Below are 25,305 nucleotides of genomic sequence, written 5' to 3' on the forward strand. Positions count from 1 at the left end.
GCAAACCCCAAGAAGCCAGCTTCAGGCTGTCACCCTCCCCTGTGACATTCTTATCTTAGACTCAGCACCCAGGGGTCAGAACCAGAGCCAAGGCCAGAGCAGTCCCAGCGAGTCCTTTCACCACGTGCTCCCTCCCAGAAGACGCGGAGCTGACACCACAGATGCAGAGAGGGAAGCGTCCAGCTCTTGTCTTGTTGGCCTAGGCTGGAGACCAGCTGTCTCAGGTTCCCAGCACCCCTCCCCACCTCCAGGATCAGAGGACGCTTCGTCTCTGTCCCTGGAGGAGAGGAGGAGGTCAGTCTACATGCAAAGGTGTCCCAGGAGGGCCTGCTGCACCACCTGCCTGATGGCTTTCTGCACATCCCTCTCCTGATGGCCCTGGCTGCAGGGAGGTCCCTTGGTCCAGAGGAGGTGGGCTGGGAATACACTAAGCAAGGCATGCTTCCCCTGATTCCTGGGAGGATGTCGCTGGGAGGCCCCCTGAGTATCCTGTTCCAGTCTCCTTTCAGCTCTAGGCCATCTGGGATTGAAGGAAATAAAGCAAACTTCTCTGAAATGGCAGTTAGTAGCCCCCCCGACCCCCAGGGTTGTCCAGGGAAGTCACTGGAAACTCTGGAGCGCCTGTGCTCTAGTCTTGCCTCCTAGCATGCATTGCAGAGACCTGTGCAAACTCAGGCCATGGTGCATAGCATTCCAAGGTGTGTGTGTGGGGGGGGGGGGAGCTTTCCTGGAACTTGGACCCCAAGTTCCTCCAAAGCTACCTTTGTTTTCTGTCCTGCCTCATCTCCCTTTTGGCGCCCCTCCCCCACTCCTTTCTGGCCCCTGTGCATTTAGGGCCTCACCTCTCTAGCGGATGCTCAGCCAACTGGGTTTTCACCTCCGTGTTCATCACAGGGTTTGCAATGAGAGATATAAAGGCTGGAATCCTAATGCCAGTGTCCTCGATGGATGACACAGCTCTGGTGGTCTGGTGGTGGGTGTATAAACTGGAACAGACAATCTGAGGCAGAGAAGGGGCAGTATGTGGTAAAACTGAGCGCTGTCTGGCCCAGTAGTTTCTCTCCCAGCCATAAGAAAAACTCCTACAGCTGTGCAGCATGGTTTGTCTGTGTGAGCAGTGCTATTCAGAAGGTCCAAAGCAGCAAAAAACAAACAAACAAACAAAACCAAAAAGCAACCAAACAAACAAACAAAAAAACAATGGCATCACATATATCTGGAAACATGAGTGAGCCTGGGCTACATTCAGACTATGGAGCTTTTAGATTGCTGTGAGAAACAGTGAACCATAGTGAGGTAGCATGGAGAAATCTTAAACATATGTGCTTAATATGGTTTAGAAAAACCATGTAGGGTAATGGTTCTCAACCTGTGGGTCACAACCCCGTTGGGGATCAAAGGACCCTTTTGCAGGGGTCGCATATCAGATATTTATGAACGATTTATAACAGTGGCAAAATGACAGTTATGAAGTAGCAGCAAAATAATCTTATGGGGGGGGGGTCACCACATCATGAGGTTGTGTACTAAAGGGTTATAGCATTAGGAAGGTTGAGAACCAATGATACAGGGTCTCACTGTTGTAGCCCTAGTTGGCCTTGAACCCGATATGTAGACCAGGCCAGCCTTGACCTCAAACTCACAGAGAGTGAGTTTGATCCCTCTGCCTCTGACTTAGTGATGGAATTAAAGGTGTCCCCCCACCACCACCACCACACCCAGCTTGGAAATACTTTTTAAAAGTAAAAGTTCACAGGGCCAGCGAGATGGCCCAACAGGTTGAGGCAAGCATCACCAAGCCTGAGTACAATCCCTGCAACCCACGCGATGGAAGAAGAAAACCAATACCTACAAGTGGAGGCGGCTGCTAATTGCCTCTATACACACACACACACACACACACACACACACACACCTGTACACACCATTTCTCGGGCAAACAGAATGATCACAAACGTGAGATCAGACAATAAAACAACTAAGGAAATTCCTCCAGTGGTGCTTTTGAGTAGGACAAGGAGGAGAGGGGTACACAGGAGATGTGTGGGTGGCGATGCCGTGGTCCTTGTACATTTGCTACAGTCCGGTGCACTCTTAAGTAAGCCAATTAAAGGAAATGGAGGAGAGGTGACAGATGTCAAAACCAAAAATTGTGATTAAGCCGGGGGCGGTGGTGCGCCCTGTCAGCATCGGAACAGGAGGGACATCCCCGGGTTGCCAAAATTGTGGTTTGGGGAGAGGCCTTTAATAGGGCCAGCCTCTGTTCCCAGGGCATATATATCTAAGGAGCTTTTGGTTCATCCTAGCCGTGTGGTGACTAGGTGGGTCTGAGGCTTCTCTTTCTGGTTTTAGATGTGGTCTCAGGAAGAAAGCAGGGATCCTGGGAGGTTTCCATCTGCTCTCTGACAGATGAACCCCAGCTCCCTACCAAGGCATCTTAGGAAGACAGAGGCTCACTGGGACCAGATGGCATCACTGGGGAAGGACTCTGGGGGAACCAAGCTTTGGGGGCCATAGGGTGGTGCGGGTGCCATAAAGGCAGATTTCAGCCTCTGGGACTTGGGCTCCATGATCGGCACTTGAGTCCTGAGGCCTAGGTGAGCCAGAGGAAACACCGTTCATCTCTCCTTAACCTTCCCTTTCAGTCCAAAGCCAGAGCCTGAGAAGAAGCCAGAGCACTTTTTAAGGAGCCACGGGGATGCTGGATTCCAGAAAGAGCCTAAGGTCCCAGGCATCGTGGATTTTGAGTTGATCCAAGAGGAGCTGAAGATCCCTAAGCCCCAAACACCCAGTGCCTATCGCTTTGGACGTCTCAGCCACCATTCCTTCTTCTCTCGACACCACCCCCAACCACAGCGTGTGACGCACATCCCAGGTAGGGCCAAGTGGGTAGGATCGGGCTCCAGGGCCCTGCAGAAGTGGGTATCCCTAATTGGTCATGAGATCTGGTATAGAGGCATGCATTCTTACCCATTTCCAGGCAGAGCCTAGAGAGCATGGGGCCTGAAGGGCATCCCAAGGGCTGGGGACTTGGAGGAATGTGGAGGTGGTGGGGGCACATCAGCGGTTCCCTGCAGAATCTCCCTCCCTCTGAGTCAGAGAAAGGGATGAATGGCCGACCTCAGAACTCTGCTCTGACTTCCAACTCATACTGCTCTGTTCCTTTGGCCACCCAGCCACCCAGCCACCCACCTGCAGCGTTTACAGGGCGCGAGCTATAGGACGTCACTTGTCTGGACTCCAAGGACACGACAGTAGGCAGAGCAGACTACTGTCACTGCTGTCCTAGAACTGACACCCAGCTGGGAAGGAGGAAACATAGACTAGATGTCACTGTCAGGCGACAGGGAGGAGATGGCCATTTTCAAAAGGTCTGTCACCAGAGTCCTAGTCAATGGCATCATATTGAGAAAGACTAATGGAAGTAAGGGTGGGAGCCATGAGCACAAATCAGTCTAGCACTAGAATGTCCTGCAGATGGACACAATGGCCCTGGCTCTGCTGGAGGTATAGCAGGAGAGCCCCTTGGGCGTCTGCAGCAGGGTCAGAAGTGGAAGGGAAGAGGTAGTTTCAGAGAGGCACTGGAGCTGGATCAGGTGGACCCTGCAGGCCATTGGTACTGTCTTAAGGCACCTCAGCTTGACACGGTGTGTACTCCTATAACCCTGGCATTTGGAATGCAGAGGCAGAAGGATTGCCACAAATTTAAGGCCACCCTGGTCTCCATAAGGGCTCCTGCCTAGCCTGAGCCACCTAGTGAGATTCTGTCTAAAATTCGTAACAGTAAGCTGGGCGGTGGTGGCGCACGCCTGTAATCCCAGCACTCAGGAGGCAGAGGCAGGTGGATCTCTGTGAGTTCGAGGTCAGCCTGGTCTACAAAGCTAGTCCAGGACAGGCTCCTAGGCTACAGAGAAACCCTGTCTTGAAAAACAAAAACAAAAAAATCATAATAGTAATCATTTCACTGAATCAAGTGGGGCCATGGGGAGGGTGACGGTCCCGTCATTTGAGCAAGGTCCCGCTGGCCTTGATGGAAGCCGAACCATTAAGCAGTGGAAGATTCTACAGTTCTAGTCTAGAGGTACAGGTCTAGGACTTGACCACTGACTGAAGGTGAAGTGTATGTAGAGCAGAGAGGCAAGGATGCCATTCCTTAAGGCTCAGCTTGAGCCACTTCAGAACCAGAAGCCATCAAGGGTCAGCAGAGGAGGGAAATGGAGGTGGGGAGGAGCCGCAGGTGGAAGAAACAGCCAGGAACAGGCTGGGGAGATACCACTGGGAGAGCCACTTGAGAAGAAACAACGTACTGTAAAGACACAAGAGCAGAGCCTTGGGTTAAGAGGTTGAGAAGATTAGAACACATTGGAGAAAACGAGAAGCCAGAGAGCTTGGAGAAGCCAGTAGAGTGAGGATCCTGGGACCAAAGCAGCAAAGGCCTAGCCGAGCATGGTGGCCTACGCTTGCAACCCGAGCACTGGAGAAGTGAAGGAGGATCCCTCGTGCTCAGGGACCAGCCATCCTAGCAAAATGGGTGAGCTGCTGGCCAATGAAGACTCTATCTCAGCTAAAACAAGGTAGATGGTGCCTGAGGAACATCAGCCAAGGTTGTTCTCTGGCCTTATCTGCACACACATGAACATGCATGGGTAGGCACACAGACACAGACACACACCTACAATTCATTGACCTGTCACAGGAAGCCAGAAGGACCTCAGGGGGTCTCACAAAGGCGCGACTCTGTCTTATCTCTGCCCAACTCACTGGTGACCCCGGGCGGGTCCTTCTCGTTCTTGTGCCCATGAGTATAGTGGCAGTGGTTGCTAGTCTAGGTTTTTGGCTCTGATGACATGAGCTTGTGGTAATGGGAAGAGGGGGACCCGAAGGGCTCCCTGCCCCTCACCACCTCTTTCCAGCATCCTGGAGCTCCTGGGTGTCTACCAGGCCTCCCAAACCACAGATCTCATCTTCTCTGCAGATTTCAACGGGAAGCCTGTCTGCGTGGTCAGGGACGAGTTCTCTTTGGCACCCTTGACTCAGTCTGCGCTCTTATCCGGTTGTCTGATGGGGATGCCCACCATCTCTGACCCCATTGGGGACCCACAGTCCAATAGGAACCCCCAGCTTTCTTCTGGTGGGTACTTTGGCCACACCCTTCTACATGGGGGCTCGTAACCTCTCCTAAAGCGTGTGGTTGGGCAGGGGCCTGAGAAGGAAAGGTCAGATGCTCTTCAATCAGGGTCCCCCCCTTTCCCCTCATGGAATCAATCTCATGTGTTATTCCCCAGATCCTAACCCTCAAAAGGTGTGCATGCTTGGATTGTAACAAAAAGCAGGAGTCAGCTAATTTTGGACACAGTCATGTGACTTGGAGCCAGAGATGAGAGTAACATGTACACACTCAGGCAGTAGTCTATCAGGACCTCCGGCTGCAGTGTAGGAGGGACTTTGGAGGTCAAGTCCTGCTTTTCTGCTGCTAGGGTTTGGGAGAGCCAGGAGAATAGGTGTGGTAGAAATCCTCTCAGACAGGGTAACAGCCAGTGCAGGGCAGAGACGTTTGAGGGCTGGCTGTGGAACACTATACCTGTCTAGAGAGTGGTTCAATGTCTAAATAACAGGCATGGCATCTTTCTGGAATCTCAGTGTTGGCTCCAGACATCTAAAAGGGAAGAGAAGCCAAATCAAACCACTTGCATTTAGACCGAGTAGCCTAACGTCCTCCAGCATCCCCCAGAGGGGACTCAGGGAGACTGTCAACATCAGCAACCCTTTTTCCATGTGGTTTCTAATGCTTCTCCTGGGGCAGAAAGACTTGCAAAGTGGAGGGGGCACTTCTGCCTAGAACCTTTCCCTCCATCTCAGTCCTGGCGACACAGAGAGGGCAAAGAGGGCCTCCAAGATCTTGTCCTGTCCTCTCAGGCACCTGGCAGAAGATTCTCAAGGACCTAACTTCACGAGCGTTTACGAAGGATATCGAGTCAATGACCAACGAGGCTGGTGCCGAGCAAAGGAGTGAGCCTGGAAAGAAAGTCTTTGTGAGTCCCTCCAAAGCTCTGCTGCGGGCATGGGGAGGGGGGATTCCTCAGAGAGGGTGGTAACAGTGGAGGTCAGAGAAACACAAAATCACACCTAGCAGAGAAATCCAGCACCCTCTAGGGTCATCCATTGCTGCTTATGGGGAAGACTTCTGAGCAGAGGCCCTCTGGCCCACTTTAGGACATGTTTAAAGAACAGAGCCTGGAGCACAGGGTAGAAGTGGGTTAGTGATGGAGAGGCGAGAAGGAGGCAGACTTTGAATGCGGGGAGGAAGAATTTCTTCCTGACTTCCCCACACAGGTTAGCATCCAACTTCACCAGGAGTGGAGCAACGTTGGAGGTTTTCAGACAGAATGGGGATGATCTCCCAGGTGCCCTTCAGGGACAAAGTGGTAAAGGCAGGTGGTGTGGGGACAGACCTCTGTAATAGAGAGTGTTTGGGGTAATCCAGGTGTAGAGGTGGGGACATGGCTTCCGGTCCCTGTTTGCTCATTAGGGTGCTCAGGATAACTCAGCTAAGTGTCCAGGGCTTGTTTTCTTTAAGACGTGGAGGAAAATGGCTGTGGTGATGACATCTCTAATCTCAGCATTAGGGAGACAGAGGCAAGAGGATGGCTGCAAGTTTATGGCTAGCCTGCGTTACACAGCAAGTTCTAGGCCTTTTGGTGCTGCTGAGTTTTTGTCTCAAACCAAATAAAAGCAAAATAAAACCAAACCAAACCACCACCACCCCCCAAAAACCCAAACAAGTGGAAGTCTATGCTTTAGCTGGAATTATGTTGACAGGAGACTTCCCAAGGCAGAGAAAGGGTGTCAAGGGCTGGGAAGGCAGCTCATTCAGAAAGTACTTGACAAAAAAAGAAAAGGAAAGAGAAGGGAAAGAGGGAGAGAGAGAGAGAAAAGAGGAGGAGGAGGAGGAGGAGGAGGAGAAGGAAGAGGAGGAGGAAGAAGAAGGAGAAGAAGGAGGAGGAGGAGGAGGAAGAAGAAGGAGAAGGAGAAGAAGGAGGAGGAGGAAGACAGAAAGAAAGAAAGAAAGAAAGAGAGAGAGAGAGAAAGGAAGGAAGGAAGGAAGGAAGGAAGGAAGGAAGAGGACCAAAGGAAGGAAGGAAGGAGAGAGAGGAAGAGAGAAAGAAAAGCACTTACCTTATAAGCATGGCGGAGCACACACTTTCACTTAATCTCTCAGGAGACAGAGGTACTCAAATCTGTGAGTTTGTGAGTTTGAGACCAGCCTGGTCTACATAGTGAGTTATAACACAGCCAGGTCTATGTAGAGAACACTTGCCTTATAAGTCTGGAGTTCATGCCTCAAAACCCACATTTAAAAAAAGCCTGAAGGTGGGGGTGGGCTGGAGAGATGGCTCTCCAGCCAGTTAAGAGCACTGTCTGCTCTTACCGAGGATCACGATTCAGTTTCCAGAATCTACACGGTGGCTCACAACCATTTGTAATTCCAGTTCCAGGGCATCAACAGAGGACACTGCAAACACGTGGTGCGTATCCATACATGCAGGCAAATACTCCTAAATAAACCTTAAAAAAAAAACAAACCCTCAGACATAGGAGCAGTTGAGGCAGGAATCAGGGTCGACACAGGGGCCTTGGCACAGGACACTACTCCCATACCTCTGATGTTTGGAAGAGGTTCTACCTCTGGAGGACAATGAAGACCACCAGGGGCATCTGCATCCAACCCTGGGTTGCTGAGTTAGGATGCAGGAGGAGACAGGGCCAATGAAGGAGGACCTGGGACAGGGTGGGGCTGGCTTGATAGCATCCTAGGTCCCTGCTGGGATTAGGGGAGGCAGCATCTGGTGTGGCCTGGCCTTCTCCCACTCTCACGGGCTCCTAGACTTTCTTATCACCTTCCTTCCAGCAGAAGGAAGAACCTCCTCTGAGGGAGCAGGGGGCAAAGTACTCAGCTGAGACCGGCCGGCTTATTCCAGCTTCCAGCCAAGCCCTCAGCCGCCGTGGCCACCAGGGGCAGAGGGGCCACTCTTCTGGCAGAGATGGAGGAGTCCAAGCCTCCATTCTGCAGGATCAGGACCTGCTGGTAAGCCCCACTCTGGAGGCAGGGGCTGCTGTGATCTCAGCCTCTAGGCTCCCAGGCCTTCCAGCCAGCACCCTTCTGGCCTGCCTTAGGGTGGCTTCTCCAGAGACACTGCCCCCTAAGACTGTAAGACCACAAAGACCATGTCCCAGGAGTCAGTGTCCTGGCCTCTGAGCTTCTCTGCCTCTAGACAACCTGTTTTCATCCTGACCCTCTTTGCATAAGTCTTCTCTCATGGGTCATCGGGCAGTTTGGGAGCATGTGTATGTTACCACTGCATTACCACTGAAGCATCTTTCCAGTCTCAGCATCCACTGTTCTGAGAAAGCTGCATGGGGACCAAGAAGCTGGGAGGGAAGGGCCTGCCCAGAGCTTTCTCAATCCACAGCCTGCAAGGCTAGCCTGGACTCGGCTTCCTGTGCCCCTTTCCTCCTCAAGGCTTGAAATGAGCCCTCGCTGTGTGACAGGGGATGAGGGCATTGGCAATCCCTGTGGAAAAAAATGCATGAGTGCCCCCCAAAGCCAAAGTGTCACCACCTCTTGCTGAACGGCAGTGCTTTGGGGCCCAGCAACATGGGTAGACCAGACATATCTCAGGATCCCCATTCAACAGATGAAGAGGTTTAGGCTTTTTGGGGGAGTTGATGTTCTGTGGCTGGGTCCCACAACGGATGACTAGCCTAGCCGGGCTAGAATTGGTACTTTCTCCACCTTAGGGCAGCCTCACCGCATCTGGAGTTAGGTTCTCAGGTCCCGTGGGGAGGGGTCCCAGGGCAGGTAAGGAGCATTGGAAGAATGGGGAAGGAAGGCCCAAAGGCCAGTTCAGGGTGGGTGCTGCAAGCAGGGAGGCTAGGGTGGGCATTTAGCAGGGACCGGCCTGAGGGAGAAGCCCAATCCAGTTCCTATTCCACCAAGGATAAGGTGGGCCTGCCAGGGTCTGATAGACCCCTCCAGGTCCTTGGGAAAGCTGATTGGAAAGGGCTAAGGGAACCCTACTTTCCTAGGACTCCCAGAGCTCCACCTCCCACGGCCGGCCCCCCCTCCAGCCCTCCATAGCTACAGCCGCCACCTGCAACCTGGCCTAGGAAGTCCCCAGAGCACATCCAGGACACAGATGGACCATATACGGCGGCTACTTGTCTGGAGGAGACAGGGGAAGCCACTGGCTGAGGAGGCAGCTAGGAGCCAAGAGTCCAGGCTACTTCACTGGATGGACCCCCTCATTAGGCACTTGGCAGAAACAGCCCACTCTGGCCAGCAGGCTGCCTACAGTGAATCCCCTACCTCCTGGCTAACATCTCCAGATTCTTGGAGCTCCTGGGTGGGGAGGCCCGTGGGGTACCCCAAATCACCACCCAAAAGATCCCAGCATGCAGGATTCGGTGCGTCTCTGAGGAGATGACTGGCCAGCTCTGATTTTGCTGTCCCAGTGAAGGGCCCTAGGTTCCAACCAGCCCGGTGGAGACTATGAGGCTGAGAGGTCTAACCTGTCTGATATCTGAGGCTTGATATCTTGAGTCCCCCACTCGATGCCTTCCTTTCTCAAGGCCTCACATTCTTTACCTGCCCAGCAGGAATCCTAAGGACAATTGTGAGGGGAAAAAAAAAGTACCCCCCTCCTCAAAGTGTGAGGTCCCATGGATGAACCTTCAGGGGCAGCCAGTTTAGCCAAGCATGTGGCCCAGGGACCCTATGTCAAGGGGAGGAGGCTGCTGTTCCCTGAACCCACATTCGCCTGCACTTCTGTGTGCTACAGTGTGACGGGGGCCTCCCACTGACCATGGCCTGTCCTTCTTCACACAGATCTTGGAACTTCTTTGTCAGATTCTACAAACAGATTCCCTACACGCTATCCAGTTCTGGCTGCTCTATGCTCCACCAAAGGGTGAGGACACCATAATGTGGCCCTCTCTATATTTGGGGGGGGGGGGGCTGCCAAGATCTTGCCCTTGTTCCTGATCCTGCAGGACAGATGTCACTCTTGGGAGTCCCAAAGCATCCCAAAGGCTTCCCAGCAGCACCCCTCCCTCATCCCCTACTTCTTGGCAGCAGTTCTGTGGCTCTGTTCCTCGGAGGTGACCCCTCTTTAGTACTGACCTCAGGCATAGGTGTCTGGGCAGGGGAAACAGCCAAAGACTGTCCCTAGCAGACCCAGCCCCTCCTAGCCGCTGTAGGGGACACATATGCACACTGATGTAAATTCAAGAACACACAGGCTTGGTACACAGAGCCCAAAGTTACACATCTGCTTTGGAACAGTGAGGGTAGGGGAAGAGGTGGAATCCCCCAAGGACTAAGTTCACTGGAGGAAGGATGGGAAGAAGGAGGCATTGGAGGGGTGGGGGAGGAGAGTAAATCCCAGGAGATTTCCAAATGTGACCGTGGAGTAGAGAGGAAGGGAGGTGGGAGCCGGTGGAAGGGGCCATAACCCAAGTGTATACGGGCTTTCCTGGTAGGAGAGAGTGATGTAGGGCTGAGGGCTCAGCACACAGAGCTACAAGCACTGGGGGGACCTTCCTTGAGGCTGGGGGACCTCTGAGGAAGCGTAGGATGATTAGAGGAAGCTGTCCTTCGCCAGGGTTGGGACTAGCTGCATGAGGTAGGAAGGGGGTAGGGCTGAGGACACGCCCTGTGCTGTTTTCAGAGAAAGACCTGGCACTGGGACTTCTGCAGACAGCTGTGGCTCAGTTAATCCCCCAGCCCCTCCCCTCCCTCCCAGAAGAGACTCTCTTGAGTCAACTCCAAGAGCTTCAAGAACCTCAAGAGACACAACAGACAACCTACAGGTGGGCTCAGGGCCCTTCCGTTCCCAGAACCACGCCCTGGCGGTCAGCATCTGCCTTCCCTGGCTGAGTGACCCACCCCTGTAATTCCAGCACTGTAGCATTGGGAAAGGAAGGCGGGATCCTTGAAGAATGCTAGGCTAGGTGTATCAGTGTGCTTTGGAGGCGGTTGAGAAATTCTGCTTCAAGGAGTAGGGTGGAGGCACATCCTTGTGGGTGCAGGATCTCACACGCTTGCAGAGCCAATGCCTTAAGTGCTTAGCCATCTCCCCAGCTGTACACTGAGGATTAGAAACCGGAAAAGTTGAAAGGCTGGGAAGAGGCCTTCTCAGGAGGTGGGAAGCGCCCAGGTCTGGTGGCCAGGAATGAGCAGACTGTAGGAACTAAATTTTGGGGTATTGGGGCATGGTTGAAAAAGTGGCTTAGGTTTGGAGGAGGCATAGTTTGGTGGGTGGTTGCTTTGTGGATCAGGCTGGCCTCAAACCTGCTTTGTATCTGAAGATGACCTTGAACTCTTGCCTCTGCCTCCTGAGTGCTGGGATTGCAGGTGTGTACCACCAATACCCTGTTGCAACAGTGCTGAGGACGGAACCCAGAGCTTTACCCATGGTAGGCAAGCCGTCTACCAACCGAGCTACAACTTCAGCCCTAGGGCATAGGGCTCCAGCCCTAGAGGTGGTTTTCTTTTGCTTTCTGAGGGAAGAAAGGAAGATCAAGGGCTTGGGGTTCATTGGTAGACAGTTGTCCAGGCCTTGGGTTCATTTCCTAGCGCTGCAACATAATAAATGTGCTCAACAGAGAGGCAAGCATTACTGTGCTCAGACGAGAGACCCCAAGTCAGCCTCTTAAACAGCTCTCTAAAGCTTCCTGCCAGAGCTGTAGGGGAAATGACATGGGTGTGTGTGAAGGGCAATGGTAGCTTACAGATCACACAAGGTAGAAGATCAGTAGTCACTTGTCCAGAACCAGCTTGACAGGCAAGGGGCTGCGAGAAAGGCCACAGCCCTGGCTATCCCAGACAAGGAGATGTTGGTTCCCCACGGCTCCAGCAGACAAAGAATCAGAGCTGTCTGGTTCCTGCTTTGGAGGTGCAGGGAGATTGTCTGGGTCCATCTGTGGACAGTCCTGCACCAGCTCTTCAGGAGGGGGTGTCTCGCCTCTCCTGGGAGCTGGTGGTTGACCACACCTATGCCACCTCCCAACTCCTAACCAACCTATCACCTTTCGACTCAGCCTCCCAAGCCTGTCTTTTGTATTTGTTTATAGTCCATCCCTGAAGAAGACGAAGACACCACCTTTATCCAAGACAGAAAAACCAGGTAAGAGCCCTCAAAGGGAGTTATTGATTCTGCAGGCACCTTGAGGCCAGCTATGGTTGGATTCCTGCCCAAGGAAGCTGGGTCACTTCTTCATGCAGCAAACATTTATTGTGTACTTACTATGTGTCAGGCTGTGGGGAGTCATGAGGGAGGCATTGGGACACGTTCCTATGTCATCGGGGATTATACCTTAGAGAGGAAGTGTATACAAAGGACAGAACCCACAGGAGGACAGCAAGTTAATGGGGTGGGGCACTCCCTATCCTGAGCCACAGAAGCTTCCACCTGGGAATGCCCAGGGAGAGCCTCCAAGTACAGCTCCCCGCACCTGGCATACTGATGGAAGAACACACTGACCAGGGTATTCGGGCCCTCTGGGTGGGGGGTGACAGTATGAGGTAAGACAAGACAGGACCGGCCTTTTGAAGAGTGTAGGACACTCTGGAGGTTATGAGCAGGATGTGGTATGTCCCCGTGGTCACTATACACGGCATGGATGGAGATGGTATTGGCAAGAAGGGACAAAGGAGCCCAGAGAGGAGGCCCCTGCTGTGGACATAGTATCTTAGACCAGAGAGTGGAGGGGTGGGGTGGGGTGGCAGCTAGAGGGGAGAGAATGCTTGTCAATAGTGGACAAGCTGTGTGCCCTCCCAAGGGCCCAGCAGAGTGTCTAGCACGCAGTAGGTACTTGACTTGGGTTTGGTATCCAGATAAGAAAGGACAGACCGGGGAGTGGTATGGCTCACAGCAGTGAGGCAGCTTGCCCCAGTTCCCCTACTGAACTGAAGGCAAAGCTGGCCTTCTTCCCCATCTGCTCTCCCCACTCTTGCCACTGCCTCTCCCGTCCTCCAGAGTTCATGGGCAAAGCCCAAGTCCTCCGCATGCATTCCGAGGAGGACTCAGAGGAGAAAACGACCAAGATGAAGGCTGAGAGCTGAGGAGCGCAGCCCAGAGCATGGAGACGTCTGTCTAGCTCAGAGGCAGCTTCTAAGCTTGTGAAGGGTGGGGCTTCTGTCCCACTACGTCAACACCAGCCCCTGGTCTCCACCCACACTCTACTAAATAAAGTGCTACCTTCCCTGGATGAGGGCAGTTCTATCCTCCTACAGGAGTGTCTGTGTTGAGATGGTTTACTCTAGAAGAGTAGAACACCCTCCCATGGAGAAAGCCCAGGGTACCATTCACAGTCAGCAAGGGTCTTCCCATCAGTTAATGTAATCAAGATAATCTCCCACCCGCATGCTCAAGAGGCCAGTCTTGTAGGGGGATTCCTGGTTAGAGGTTCTCAGGTATCAGATATTTACATTTCACAACAGTAGCAAAATTACATTGATAAAGTAGCAGCTAAAGTAACTTTATGGTTGGGGGGCGGGGTCACCACAACGTGGGGAATGGTATTAAGGGGCCGCAGCAGTAGGAAGGTTGAGAACCGCTGCTCCAGATCCTGTCAAAGGGACAGCTAACATGAACGATCACGGTCACCATGCCTGGCTGCTGCTTTCAATAATAAAGCACTCATTCTTGTTTTTTTTGTTTTTTTTTTTTTTAAGATTTATTATTTATTATGTATACAGAAGAGGGCGCCAGATCTCATTGCAGATGGTTATGAGCCACCATGTGGGTGCTAAGAATTGAACTCAGGACCTCTGGACCTCTGGAAGAGCAGTTGGTGCTCTTAACCTCTGAGCCATCTCTCCAGCCCCAAAGCACCCATTCTTAAGGCCCTTAGCCAACCTGTCGGTTTATATTTCCCGCCCCTCCCCAGTGGCAACATAAGTAACAACTGTGCCCATCGCTGCCTCTCTGGCTTTATTGTCCTTTGGTCACTAGCTGCTTCCACATTTACCTCATCCATTTTTTTTTTTTTTGAAAATATGGTCAAATATAACAGGCAAGCTATCATCTTAGCCACCCAGAAGGTGGAAGTTGTGGTGGTTTGAATAAGAATGGCCCCCATAGGCTCCCATAGTTAGATGCTTAGGGAGTGGCACTATTTGAACGCACTAGGAGGCGTGGCCTTGTTGGAGGAAGTGCGTCACTGGGGGTGGGCTCTGAGGTTTCAAAAGCCCTGTCAGGCCCAGTGTCTGTCTCTCTCCCTGCGGCCTGTGGATCCCAACATAGAACTCTCAGCTACCTCTCTGGCGCTATGTCTGCCTGTGTGCCGCCATGCTTCCCGCCATGACAATGGACTAAGCCACTGAAACTGTGAGCAAGCCCCAACTAAATGCTCTCTTTTCTAAGAGTTGCTGTGGCCATGGTGTCTCTTCACAGCAACAGCACACTGACTAAGACAGAAGGGTAGTGGTCTCTCCATTGTGGGACCATCACTCCAGATCTTTGAAGCAATTCTGTCTTGCAGAAATGAGACTCTGTACCTAAAGTCTTTGTTTTGTCTGGTTGAACTACAAGTACCACAAAAATACCTTGGATTGTGTAAGTCACAGACAACTGAAGTTCTTTTCGAGCTCTGGAGGTCAAAAAGCCCAAGGTCAAGGCTCACGTGTAGGTTTGGGGTCTGATGAGGACCTGTCACTCTTAGATGGTATCTTCTGTATGCCATGCACAGCAGAATAGGAAGGCAGTCTTTTATAAGTCGTTAAAAGGTGAGCTCTTTTGTAAGGGTGCCTATTCACTTCCTATTCACGGAGTCAGAACCCTCATGAGCCAATCCTTTCCAAAGGTCTACGTTTTCAAATTGAGCCAGGGACACACCATTTAGCCCAGACAGGCCTTAAACTTAAAATCCTCTTGCTTCAGCCTCTCAAGGGCTGGGATTACAAAATGTGAGCCACCAAACCTGGCCAAGTTCCAATTTCTTAATACTAGCAGCTACTCTGGGGATGGTACCTAATACTACCACCGTTCAACATATTAATTTTTTGGGGAAGGGACAAACATTCAAACCATAGCACCCACAAAACAGTAAGCCCCCATTTCCCTCTTCTCAACTGCTGGAAACCACCCTCCGATTTTCTGTGTCGAGAGTGGAACCATTCCTAGGTGTCTACCAGTAGAACCCTCTTTGTCTCTTTGTGGCAGGTTTGTTTTGCTTGGCATAACATCTGTGAGACAAACAAGTTGTGACCTGTGCCACAGTCTCCTGCCACCTGCTTTTATTGATGGAGCAGACAAGCTCTCCAGCCCAGACTATACAGTTTCATCAATGTCCCAGCCCCACCGAAGGTCTGTTCATAGTTCAGGGGACATAATACCATCCCCCACCTTCAATAACAGTGCCCTCCAAAATACTCACATAGGAGAAGAATCCTAGACAACACTTGCTTCAAAAATAAACCACAGCTGGCATGAAAACCCTGGCCTTAGGCTGGAGAGATGGCTCAGAGGTTAAGACCACTGACTGCTCTTCCAGAGGTCCTGAGTTCAATTCCCAGCAACCACATGGTGGCTCACAACCATCTGTAATGAGATCTGGTGCCCTCTTCTGGCATGCAGGCATACATGCAGACAGAATACTGTATGCATAATAAATAAATAAATCTTTAAAACAAACAAACGAAAAAACCTGGCCCTATGGTAGGCCCTTCTTTAATTTCTCAAGGTGTATTGCTAAGGGGTGATTACCTGTCACTGTGGATTCTCATTCTTTTTGGTTCATAGTTCAGTCCCTGGTCAGTGGCTACCCTGCTATAGTCCTGAGAGGCAGAACATCACGATGACAAAATGTCATGGTGAAGAGGAGTATGGGGTAAGGAGGCTGTTCATTGCAGCCAAGAAGCAGGGAAAAGAGAAAGGAGTCTAGGACAAGATGTAGTCTCTGAGGACACACCCACCCCCATTGGGCACCTCCCTCCAGCTAGTCCTCAAGTTCCCATCCCCACTCCAAAAGTTCCCATCACCTCCCAACAGCTGGAATCCATCAACGAATTCATCTTGAGGTAGGAGCCCCTTGTAATTTAATCACTTGGAGTCAAATGGGTTTAGCCATTTGCAGGGTGGGGGGCGACTACCTGGGATGTCCACTCCTCCTCTTCCAAGGTTTGCAGAAAGCCCAGCTCTGTTCAATCAGAGCACAGAACTGACTAATGGGGAAGGTAAGCATTGGGCCGAGCATAAGCCGACCTTGGGAAGATTTTGTGCTGGCCCCTGAAGTTCACAGGATGCTGACCCCTGAACTTCATGGGATGCTGTCTATCACTGGTTATCAGCACTCCATGGAGACAAAATGCTGGACACACTCCACTTTATGTCCTTGATTCTCCCACATTCATTCCCATACGTGAGGCATTAAAATACCAAGCGTTGCCATGTGGTGGTGGCACACGCCTTTAATCCCAGCACTTGGAAGGCAGAGGCAGGTGGATCTCTGAGTTTGAGACCAGCCTAGTCTACAGAGTGAGTTCCATGACAGCCAGAGCTGCAACATAGAGAAACCCTGTCTAGAAAAAACAAACAAAAACAAAAACAAAAACCCAAGTGTTAACTTTTATGCTTATTGGTTACATAAAACCTCACCATGTTTACAAGAACAGCTCAGAAGCATCAATAATGTTCCAAATCATCCCCTCCCAGAGTGGCCCCTCTTGCAAAAACTGAACCTCTGCTGCCATTAAACAGGAACTCTCCTTCCCTCCTCCAAGGCACTCCCAGCCCTTGTTCTTTGTTTTGTTTCTGAGGGTTTGGCAGCTCTGGATGCCTCATTTAGAGCACCTCTTCCTGATGGCTTATTCCATGTAACAATACTTTTGAGGTTCATCCATGTAGCATGTCAAGATCTCCTACCTTTCTGAAGGCTAAATAATAAGCCACTGCATGGATAGATCATGTATTTGGGGTGTGTGTGTGTGTGTGTGTGTGTGTGTGTGTGTGTGTGTGTGTTGCTAGGAAAGTGCTCTACTGTTGTGGAATATTATTTTAACCAGGCAAAGACGTGTTACATTTGTTTATGTGGCAGAATATTACTTTAACTGTGTAAAAGTGTGTTATATTTGTTTATGCAGGATTTTTTTTAACATGTAAGGACATGTGTTTAATGATGTAAAGATGTGTGGCATTTGTTTCACCTTGCCTGCCTAAGGCACCTGATTGGTCTGATAAAAAGCTGACCGGCCAATAGGTAGGCAGGAGAGGAGGTGGGGCTGGAGGTCAGAGAGAATAAATAGGAGGAGGAAATCTAGGCTCAGGAGAAGGAGAAGAGAATGGGGGAGGAAGAGAGGGACACACCTAGAGCAAGAAGCCAGGCGGCCCCAGACACAGAAGCAGTGAAAGTAAGATACACAGAAGGAAAGAAAAGTGAAAAGCCCTGAGGCAAAAAGTAGATAAGAGAGACAGGTTAATTTAAGTTAAAAGAGTTAGCCAGAAGGAAGCCTAAGCTAGGCCAAACGTTCAAAACTAATAATTCTGTGCCATGATTTGGGAGATGGTTGGTGGCGCCAAAGAAAAAGCCTGGTACACTCCATCACTGAGTTACATCTCCTGTCCTGCCCCTAGACCACCACACTGTTGGTGTATCTATTCTTTGATGCACGGTGGCAGGTGGGTCCCACTTTTGCCCATAGCGTATAATGATTCTCTGGGAATAAGCATCAGGGGTACAGCAATAGATTTCTATGTCACATGTCAACAAAGGAACCCAGAACTAACCTAAAGATATGCAGCTAGACAGAAGGTTCTAGAATTAGAATCTTTATCACCTAGTCTCAGATCCTAATGAGCCCCTTTATTCCAAAATAGGAGCCATGCTTACCTCCCCACTATGAATTTTGTTACAACTGCTGATCGCCTATTCTAGTCCTAATATTTGTTTAAATTTATCCATTTTATTCCTAGATGTAATTCTGTTCCAAGCAATAGTCTCTCCACATTGTGGTTTTGGTGTATTGTTTATAAAAGTTTCTCCCATACATGAAAATCAATTCTGGGGCTGGCAAGATGGCTCTGTGGGTAAGGGCATTTGCTGCCAAGCCTGGCGACCTGAGTTAGATCCCCAAGGACCTACATGGTAGAAGAAGAAACAGACTCCTTGCTCTGACTCCCACAACTGTGTCCTAGTACGTGTCCTCAAACTCACTCCCTCTCTGTCTCTGTGTGTGTGTGTGTGTCTCTCTCTCTGTCTCCCACCCTCAAATGTGCGTGGGCACGGGCACGCGCGCGCGCGCGCGCGCGCGCACACACACACACACACAGTGAATAAAATGTAATGAAAGCTTTTAAAAATAAAAAAAAAAATTGGGTAGGGACAGGGAGAGAATCTGGAAGGACTTGGGGGAGGGAAGAATATGAAATGAAAAAAAAAATAATGTAAATGTAAAAGTCTCACTTACTCTAAATAATAAACTGTCTCTCTGCATCACCGAAGCTCACCTATTCTGTTACTAGAACATTCTGATCATCTTGGAGAGTATTGATCGAAAGAGATGGCCAGATGGTGTTACAACGGAGATAGCTTTGTGGACATACATAGGAATGTTCCAGGTCCTGTTTCTCTCGCCCAGTCTGCTTGCTTAACAATCAGCTCCCCACCCCAGGTCCTGTTCCACATCAATAGATGAGAAAGGGACAGAGAAACATTTTCATCAATGGCAGGGAAGCCTGTCCCATAGTCTGGCTTCAAACTCAGTATGGACTACCAGAGCATGGCCTTGAACTCTTGATCCTTCTGTTTCCATTTCCTGTGTCCTGGGACTACCGGCATGCATGTTTTTGTCTTCGATCTTAAATATTTAATCTACACAGAACTTTTAGGAGGTAGATACTCTTGTCACAATTAGGTAATCCATGTGTGGGCTTGGCAGATGGTTCAGTGACCTGGGTTTGAACTCAGGACCCACCAAAAAGCTAGGCACAACAGTGAACATCTGTGATCCTGGCACTTCCATTGTCGAGATGGGCGAGAGAGACAGGAGATTCCTAGAAGCTCATGAGCCAGCTATCCTGGCACACAAAGTGGTGGGTAGCAAGGGTCTCTCTCTCAAGGTGGAAGCCTAGGACTGACGGCTGAGGTTGTCTTATGAGCCCCCTACACACGTGTGCCTAATAACAGCCCCGATCATACCATGAAGACTCAGATAATCTATAGAAAGTGCTAAGCAGGATGCTGCATTTAACAGGCACTAGTGGCCTATGCTTCTAATCAGCACACAGATCAGAAAGCAACGGAGGCCCAGAGAGAGAGCTGAAGTACTTGTTTTGAACATCCAACACCAGAGCTGAGTCTGCTCTGGACACTATGGGAACACCTGGTTCTTATTCTTGGCTAAAGCTCTTGGGCAGCACACCCTCCCTTGTTTTCATGGTTTTGCCTGGAGTTCAAGAGCCCTACTCTGCTCTGCTACAGGCCCTGGCTGTCCACTCTGGGGAACTCAGCCCTGTCACACCCCATGTTCAATGATCCTGTCATGCACCCGCAGCCTCCAGGCTGGGAGCAGTTCCCAGGTGCTTTCCACATCTCTTGGCTGCACCACTGCCTGGTGAGTCTTCAGCTCAGTCGCCTAGTTTGCAGTAGCTAAGCCCCCCAGGAAGGGAAGCCATGGTCATAGTCACCCAGTAGGAAGCTCAGCGACACCCCGATTAGGCCTTTATCATAGGCCCGCTTTTCAGTCATGCTGTTTGCAAGGTAGTCAAGATAAGTAAGTGTGCTCCCTCACCCCCTATCTCCCCACCCTCCATCCCTGCCCCTCCACCCCACCCCCCACTTCATCTCTTTCTGAGGTAGGGTCTCTTGTATCCCAGGCTGGCCTTGAACCATATAGCATCGGACGACTTTAAATTTTGGATCCTCCTGATTCCACTTTCCAAAGTGTTGGGATTACAGGCATGCACTACCACATCTCCATTATGTGATGCCGGAGATGGAACCCAGGGCCTCCTGCATGCTAGATGTATCAGTTTGCTTTTTCATTCCTATAAAACACTGACCCAAAGCAACTTGGGGATGAAAGGGTTTATTTGGCTTACATGTCCTGATCACAGTCAACCATCCAGGGAAGTCAGGACAGGAACTCAAGTAAAAGCAGAGGCAGGAACCATGGAGGAAAGTATTTTTCTGGCTTATTCGGCTTTCTTACACAACCCAGAACCACCTGCCCAGGGGTGGAACTGTCCACAATGGGCTGGGCCTTCTCCTATCATTAATCAAAAAATTGACATGTCCACAGGCCAATCTGATGGAGACAATTCCTCAACCCAGATTCCTTTTACCTACATATGTCTAGGTTTGTGTCAAACTGACAGAAACTTGCCAGCACGCTACCATCTGAGTCATACCCCCAGCCCATTCCCTGTTCATGTGTACAGATGGGCTCAGGGCCCCCAGGAATGCTAGACCTCAGGACTCCTTGGTGAGTCCTCATGCCCAGCCTGGACTCTATGGACCTCAAGGATATGTGGTGGCCCTAGAGATCCCTTGGGCTGGTTTCTGGGCCCATCTTCCTTGCCTGGGCCTTGAAACATAGATGTTTATTAAGCAAAGGTTTCTTGTGCTGTATAACATTTAGACAGACCCATTGGCCACTGCCCAGAGCAATTCAGAGTAAAAGTGCAGCGATGGACTGGTAATGTCTGATGTGAGCACAGGCTGGGGACATGCAGCGTGTGTTCTACATGTCCCTCTGCCTTGTTCAATAAGCCAGAGCTGGGGCCTCTAACACCATCTCCCTAGGTCGGGCCTCTGAGATGTGCACTCCCAGGCCCATGTGGCTGTCCACAAAGAGGCAGCTCTCAGGAGCAGGCATTCTGTCAAGCAGTGGAGATGGAGCTTGGCTGTGAAGCCTGCACTGTCTGAACAGGCATGGAAAATCCTTGCAGATTGGAAGAAAAAAGGCAGGTACTCCAGGTTGGAGGTGTGTGTGTGTATAGGTGGGGGGGGGGGTCTGTATAGTCTTGGCCAAGGTCCCACAAATGTCAGGGAAGAGGCAGTGTAGTAATAGATTATTGATGTCTGACACAGACACAATGTAAGACATGGATTTTTCTTCCATCATCCATCCTCCTCCCCCACGACCCAAGCACTTCTCTCTCTTAGAAGTGCTTGGGATCAAACCCAGGGTCTCAGGCATGCTACACAAGCACTCTACTAACAGAAGCTCAAGTACAGCTTCTCCCCGTCCCCCACCTCTGCAGTGCTGGGGACCCAGGGACTCTCGCATGCCAGGCAAGCACTCTACCAACTGAACTGTATCCAATCCGATGGACTGGTACTTTAAAAATCACATGGTGAGTTGCACATCAGCCCTTCTTGCCCAATAAGATGCCACAACCCTTCCACCTGCTTGGCACCCAGATTCTGCTTTCCTACCAGGGAAACACTGTTTCATCACCACCTTCCAAGGAAACCACCCTTTATAGGGTTGCAAAGGTCTGATTATTAAAAATCATCCTACCGTGGGCCCCAAAGATACCCGCCCAGCCATCTCCATCCTTCATGTGGCAGCTTGCCCAAAGCCAGTCAGCTCCTTTGGTGGCCCTTCCTAATTGGTTCTCACCTGCAATCATCTTACACTGGTTTCATTGCCCCCATACTCCCAGACAGACAGACAGACAGACAGACAGACACACACACACACACACACACACACACACAGAGCACCGCTTTTGGAGTCCAAGACAAAACACCAAGGGCAATCTTAATAAATAAGTAACACTTTAAAACTCAGAATCTCCAGGCTGGTCCACACAGGACTGACTCAGAGTAGTCCCAGCCACCTGCCAAGCTGGGAGCCCAGTGTCCCTGCTTCCCACGAGACTTGCAGGCCAGGGGCCTAAGGCTTCCCATTTCCTCCATCTGAGGAAAGTGGGCAGGTAAGCACTGCTGCCGTTGACCCTGCAAGTGAGGAGCTAGACCATTTCCTGAGAGCCAGGGGGGGCCATGGGAGGTGAGCTTGGCTCTGTGCGCCCTCCCTACCCCAACCCAGGAGCAGCAGCTGGCATCCTGCCCAGGCCATCCACAGGGTCCGGCTGAGCGGACTCTAGGCCCTGTGACCCACCAGCCTGACCTTCTGAGCATCACACACTCTGTCCCAGCTGGAGCCAGAAGGGAAGAGCCCAACTCTAGCAGGAGCAGTCCTCAGCAGAGAGTGACGTGGCGACTGAGGGGTACAGTGTGGGAAATGACATCTCTCTGGTACCTGGTGGTCCCCTCTCAGGCTGGGCCTCCGTCGAGCCCTAGGGTGACTGAAGTTGCATTCCCTGTTCCAACCAGGGCTCAGGCCCTAGCTTGGAAACTCCTGGATGTTGAAGTTATGTATCTTTCTCTGGTAGCTTGGGTGTAAGATTGGGAGGTCAGAGCCAGGCGGTGGTGGCGCACGCCTTTAATCCCAGCACTCGGGAGGCAGAAGCAGGCGGATCTCTGTGAGTTCGAGGCCAGCCTGGTCTCCAAAGGGAGTTCCAGGACAGCTAGGGCTACACAGAGAAACCCTGTCTCAAAAAACCAAAAGCAGGAAAAAAAAAAAAAAAAAAAAGATTGGGAAGGTCAGTCTATAACCTGGAGTCTCCAGCAGTGACATCTACAAGGGACAGAGTGAGTGAGTCACAAAAGTGATTCCACAGCCAGCACAGGTGAACTGGTCTCTGTCCTGGCGTTATGAGCAGCCCTCAGCTGACAAAAGCCACTCCTGAGAATTCCTTTCCCCTGCCTGCCTTTGACCAGTCCCACCTCCCCCCCCCCCCCCCCCCCCCCCCCCAGCCCTGCTTTGCCTTGGGGGAAGGGGACTGTGCAGGTCTCCCTGGTAGTCAGAAGTCAAGATCAAGCAAGCACCTTGGACAGGCCCCTGCATGAGCTTCAGCTCCCCCCACCCCCACCCCTCCCTCCCAGTGGCTGTGGGAAGGGGCCTGGAGGAACAGATCTCAGAAGCTACTTGGAAGTGGAGGCCAAGCTCTTCTGGTTGAGGTATTTCTGGTTAGGGCAATCCCTGATCTCTCTCTTCCCCCAACCCTGTTCATGGGGTCAAGAGCATCACAGCCCCAAACAGAACAAGAGGGCAAATAATTTAAAAGGAAACCTGTGCTACTTCCTGTCTCCTGTGTTTGAGTCCTCTGAGCCAAGGTCACTTGGGACCACTTGCAGAGTGTAAACGTGACCTGAGGGATGGGTTCAAGTCACTGGGGAGGTAGCAGGAAGGCTGGTGCCTCCGTGTCCTGGTTCCTCCCTGGACTGTCCGGGACCCTCAGAGGCTGGCACAGCTGTTTGGGTCCAGCCTGAAGGTGGTGGAGAGGCAGGAGAATTGCCTTCCAATGCTCTAGGACTTAGCATCTGAGGGGTGAAGGGATGCTGAGTCCCTGAGGAGAGACTGTCCACCAGCCCTGGTAGCGGTGTGGGATGGCTTTGCCCATGGTCTTCCACTCGGGTTGGCCCTCTTGTAGACTCCACATCCTCCTGGGTGGTCTTGGGTTCTGGCAAGAGACTCCCAGAAGTGGAGGAGGCGGGGGGTGGGTCCAGGCTGGCATTGGGACCTGAGGCCTTCTTGGTGCAAGCCTCACAGCACAGGTGGTGGTAGCCAGGGATGGAGCAGTAGCGGTCCAGTACCTTCATCTGGCAGAAGATGGACCTGTCTCCCACACAGGGCTCCACTGCACAAACACCGAGGCAGAGGGATGCCCATCAGGAGAGGACATAATGACTGGCTCCACCAGCCATCCTTCTGCCTTCTTCTGCCCTGGCTGGAATCGCTAATCAGCTCATTCCAGAGGGGCCATAGTTCCACCCAAGAGGACAGAGCCCTTCCACAAGGAAGAGAAACTAACAGGCCCCCCAACCCCAGCATCAGCATCACTGGAACCTTGATGGTGAGGCTAATTGTCAGGTTCTGTGCAGACCTACTGTACCAGAACCTCCGGAGTAGGGCAGCCCTGTTTTAACAAACCCTCCAACAACTTCCAGTGTGGGGGGAAAACCCAAGAACTATGGCTCTGTCTGGTTCAGCCATATTCTCGGTTATACATTGTCTGCATCAGGAAGCTCTGCCTGGGGAGTCTGCCTCCCCTAGCCACCCAATGATCCCTGCAGCCAATGGTCAGGCGAACGTCCAGTGGGCTCACCTCTAACCTGCAGATCAGCCTCCAGCCACTTGTTAGGGTACAAGTGGAATGTTAACCCCCTACCATCAAATCTTAAGCAAGAACATGGAGTCTGAGGTGTTCTAAAATGCTGCTAGGATTGGTCCAGGCGCAGCTCTTTAGAGAAATGGCAAGAGCCTAGCTTTAGACTAATTGGTGCTCAGGACTGCTGGGATCAAGAGCGGGCTCTGGAGCAGAGACAATGGAAGCCAGTGCCCTCTAGATGGCGCCAAAGCTCCAGAGTCAGAATCAGCTTCCGCTTTGAAAGATTTGCCCGGGGGTGGGGGGTGGGGGTGGGGGGTGCGGGGTTGGGGAGGATGGGGGGGTAAAAAGGTCAAAGGGTCACATCCCTTAACTAGAACTGAGTTCTGCTCTTTCTCCAACTCATCTAGCCAGACCTGGGTTGGAGTAGTATAGAGCAGGCGCAGGGCAAGTCTTTATTCACAGAGACATAAAGCAGAGACCACAGGATGAATGAATCACTATCCCTGTAATGAGCTCACTGCAGAAGCGGAGGATGCTCACTCCCATGGTTCATTCTCTCACCTGCCCTGGGGAAGGCAGTTCCTATCTACAGTGGCAGATCCCCAAAGGGTGGATGCAGACAGGATTTAGAATTCAAAACTCTGGGGCATGCTTTAAGGATTTCTAAAACAGGATGCCCTCACAACGGTGGGACAGTACCTTGTCACCCACCATGGCAATGTCTCTGCAGCAGAAGCCTAGGTGATTTCTGTTCAGTCTGGATCAAATTTGGCCACCATAGGAATAACACCAAACTTAGAACCAAAGCTCTCAGGGTTAATGGGAACCCAGTGCTGCAGGATGTCTTTCTGTATGCTGTGAATATGTGTTGCTCTGATTGGTTGACAAATAAAGCTTCATTGGCCTATGGCAGGGCAGATGGAGCCAGGCGGGAACATCCAAGAGAGACAGTGGGAAGAAAAAGGAGAATGAAGAGACGCTGCTAGCCGCCCCCAGGAGAAGCAAGATGTAAAGTACCCATTAGCTGCAAGCTACATGGCAAGATATAGATTTATAGAAATGGGTTAAGAGCTAGCTAGCAAGAAGCCTGCCATAGTTTGAAAACAGTATAAGCCTCTGTATGTTT

The 25,305-nt window shown here is 51.3% G+C and overlaps 2 protein-coding genes across 2 annotated transcripts in view; one reads left to right on the top strand and one right to left on the bottom strand.

Annotated features, from left to right (window-relative positions):
• Tbata (thymus, brain and testes associated) overlaps positions 1 to 13,123 on the top strand; it is a 22,385-nt gene extending 9,262 nt beyond the window's left edge. The window contains exons 3-10 of the mRNA XM_036167159.1: positions 2,646 to 2,875; positions 4,976 to 5,131; positions 5,917 to 5,990; positions 7,910 to 8,086; positions 9,887 to 9,968; positions 10,728 to 10,869; positions 12,133 to 12,185; positions 13,038 to 13,123. Of these exons, the coding sequence (XP_036023052.1) occupies positions 2,646 to 2,875; positions 4,976 to 5,131; positions 5,917 to 5,990; positions 7,910 to 8,086; positions 9,887 to 9,968; positions 10,728 to 10,869; positions 12,133 to 12,185; positions 13,038 to 13,123 (1,000 nt within the window). The remainder of the gene's footprint in view (positions 1 to 2,645; positions 2,876 to 4,975; positions 5,132 to 5,916; positions 5,991 to 7,909; positions 8,087 to 9,886; positions 9,969 to 10,727; positions 10,870 to 12,132; positions 12,186 to 13,037) is intronic.
• A 9,788-nt stretch (positions 13,124 to 22,911) lies between these two features.
• Adamts14 (ADAM metallopeptidase with thrombospondin type 1 motif 14) overlaps positions 22,912 to 25,305 on the bottom strand; it is a 74,914-nt gene continuing 72,520 nt past the window's right edge. The window contains exon 22 of the mRNA XM_036167957.1: positions 22,912 to 23,708. Coding sequence (XP_036023850.1) covers positions 23,233 to 23,708 — 476 coding nt within the window. The 3' untranslated portion in view covers positions 22,912 to 23,232. The remainder of the gene's footprint in view (positions 23,709 to 25,305) is intronic.

Source organism: Onychomys torridus, chromosome 18, assembly GCF_903995425.1.
Source record: "Onychomys torridus chromosome 18, mOncTor1.1, whole genome shotgun sequence".
Lineage (NCBI taxonomy): Eukaryota > Metazoa > Chordata > Mammalia > Rodentia > Cricetidae > Onychomys > Onychomys torridus.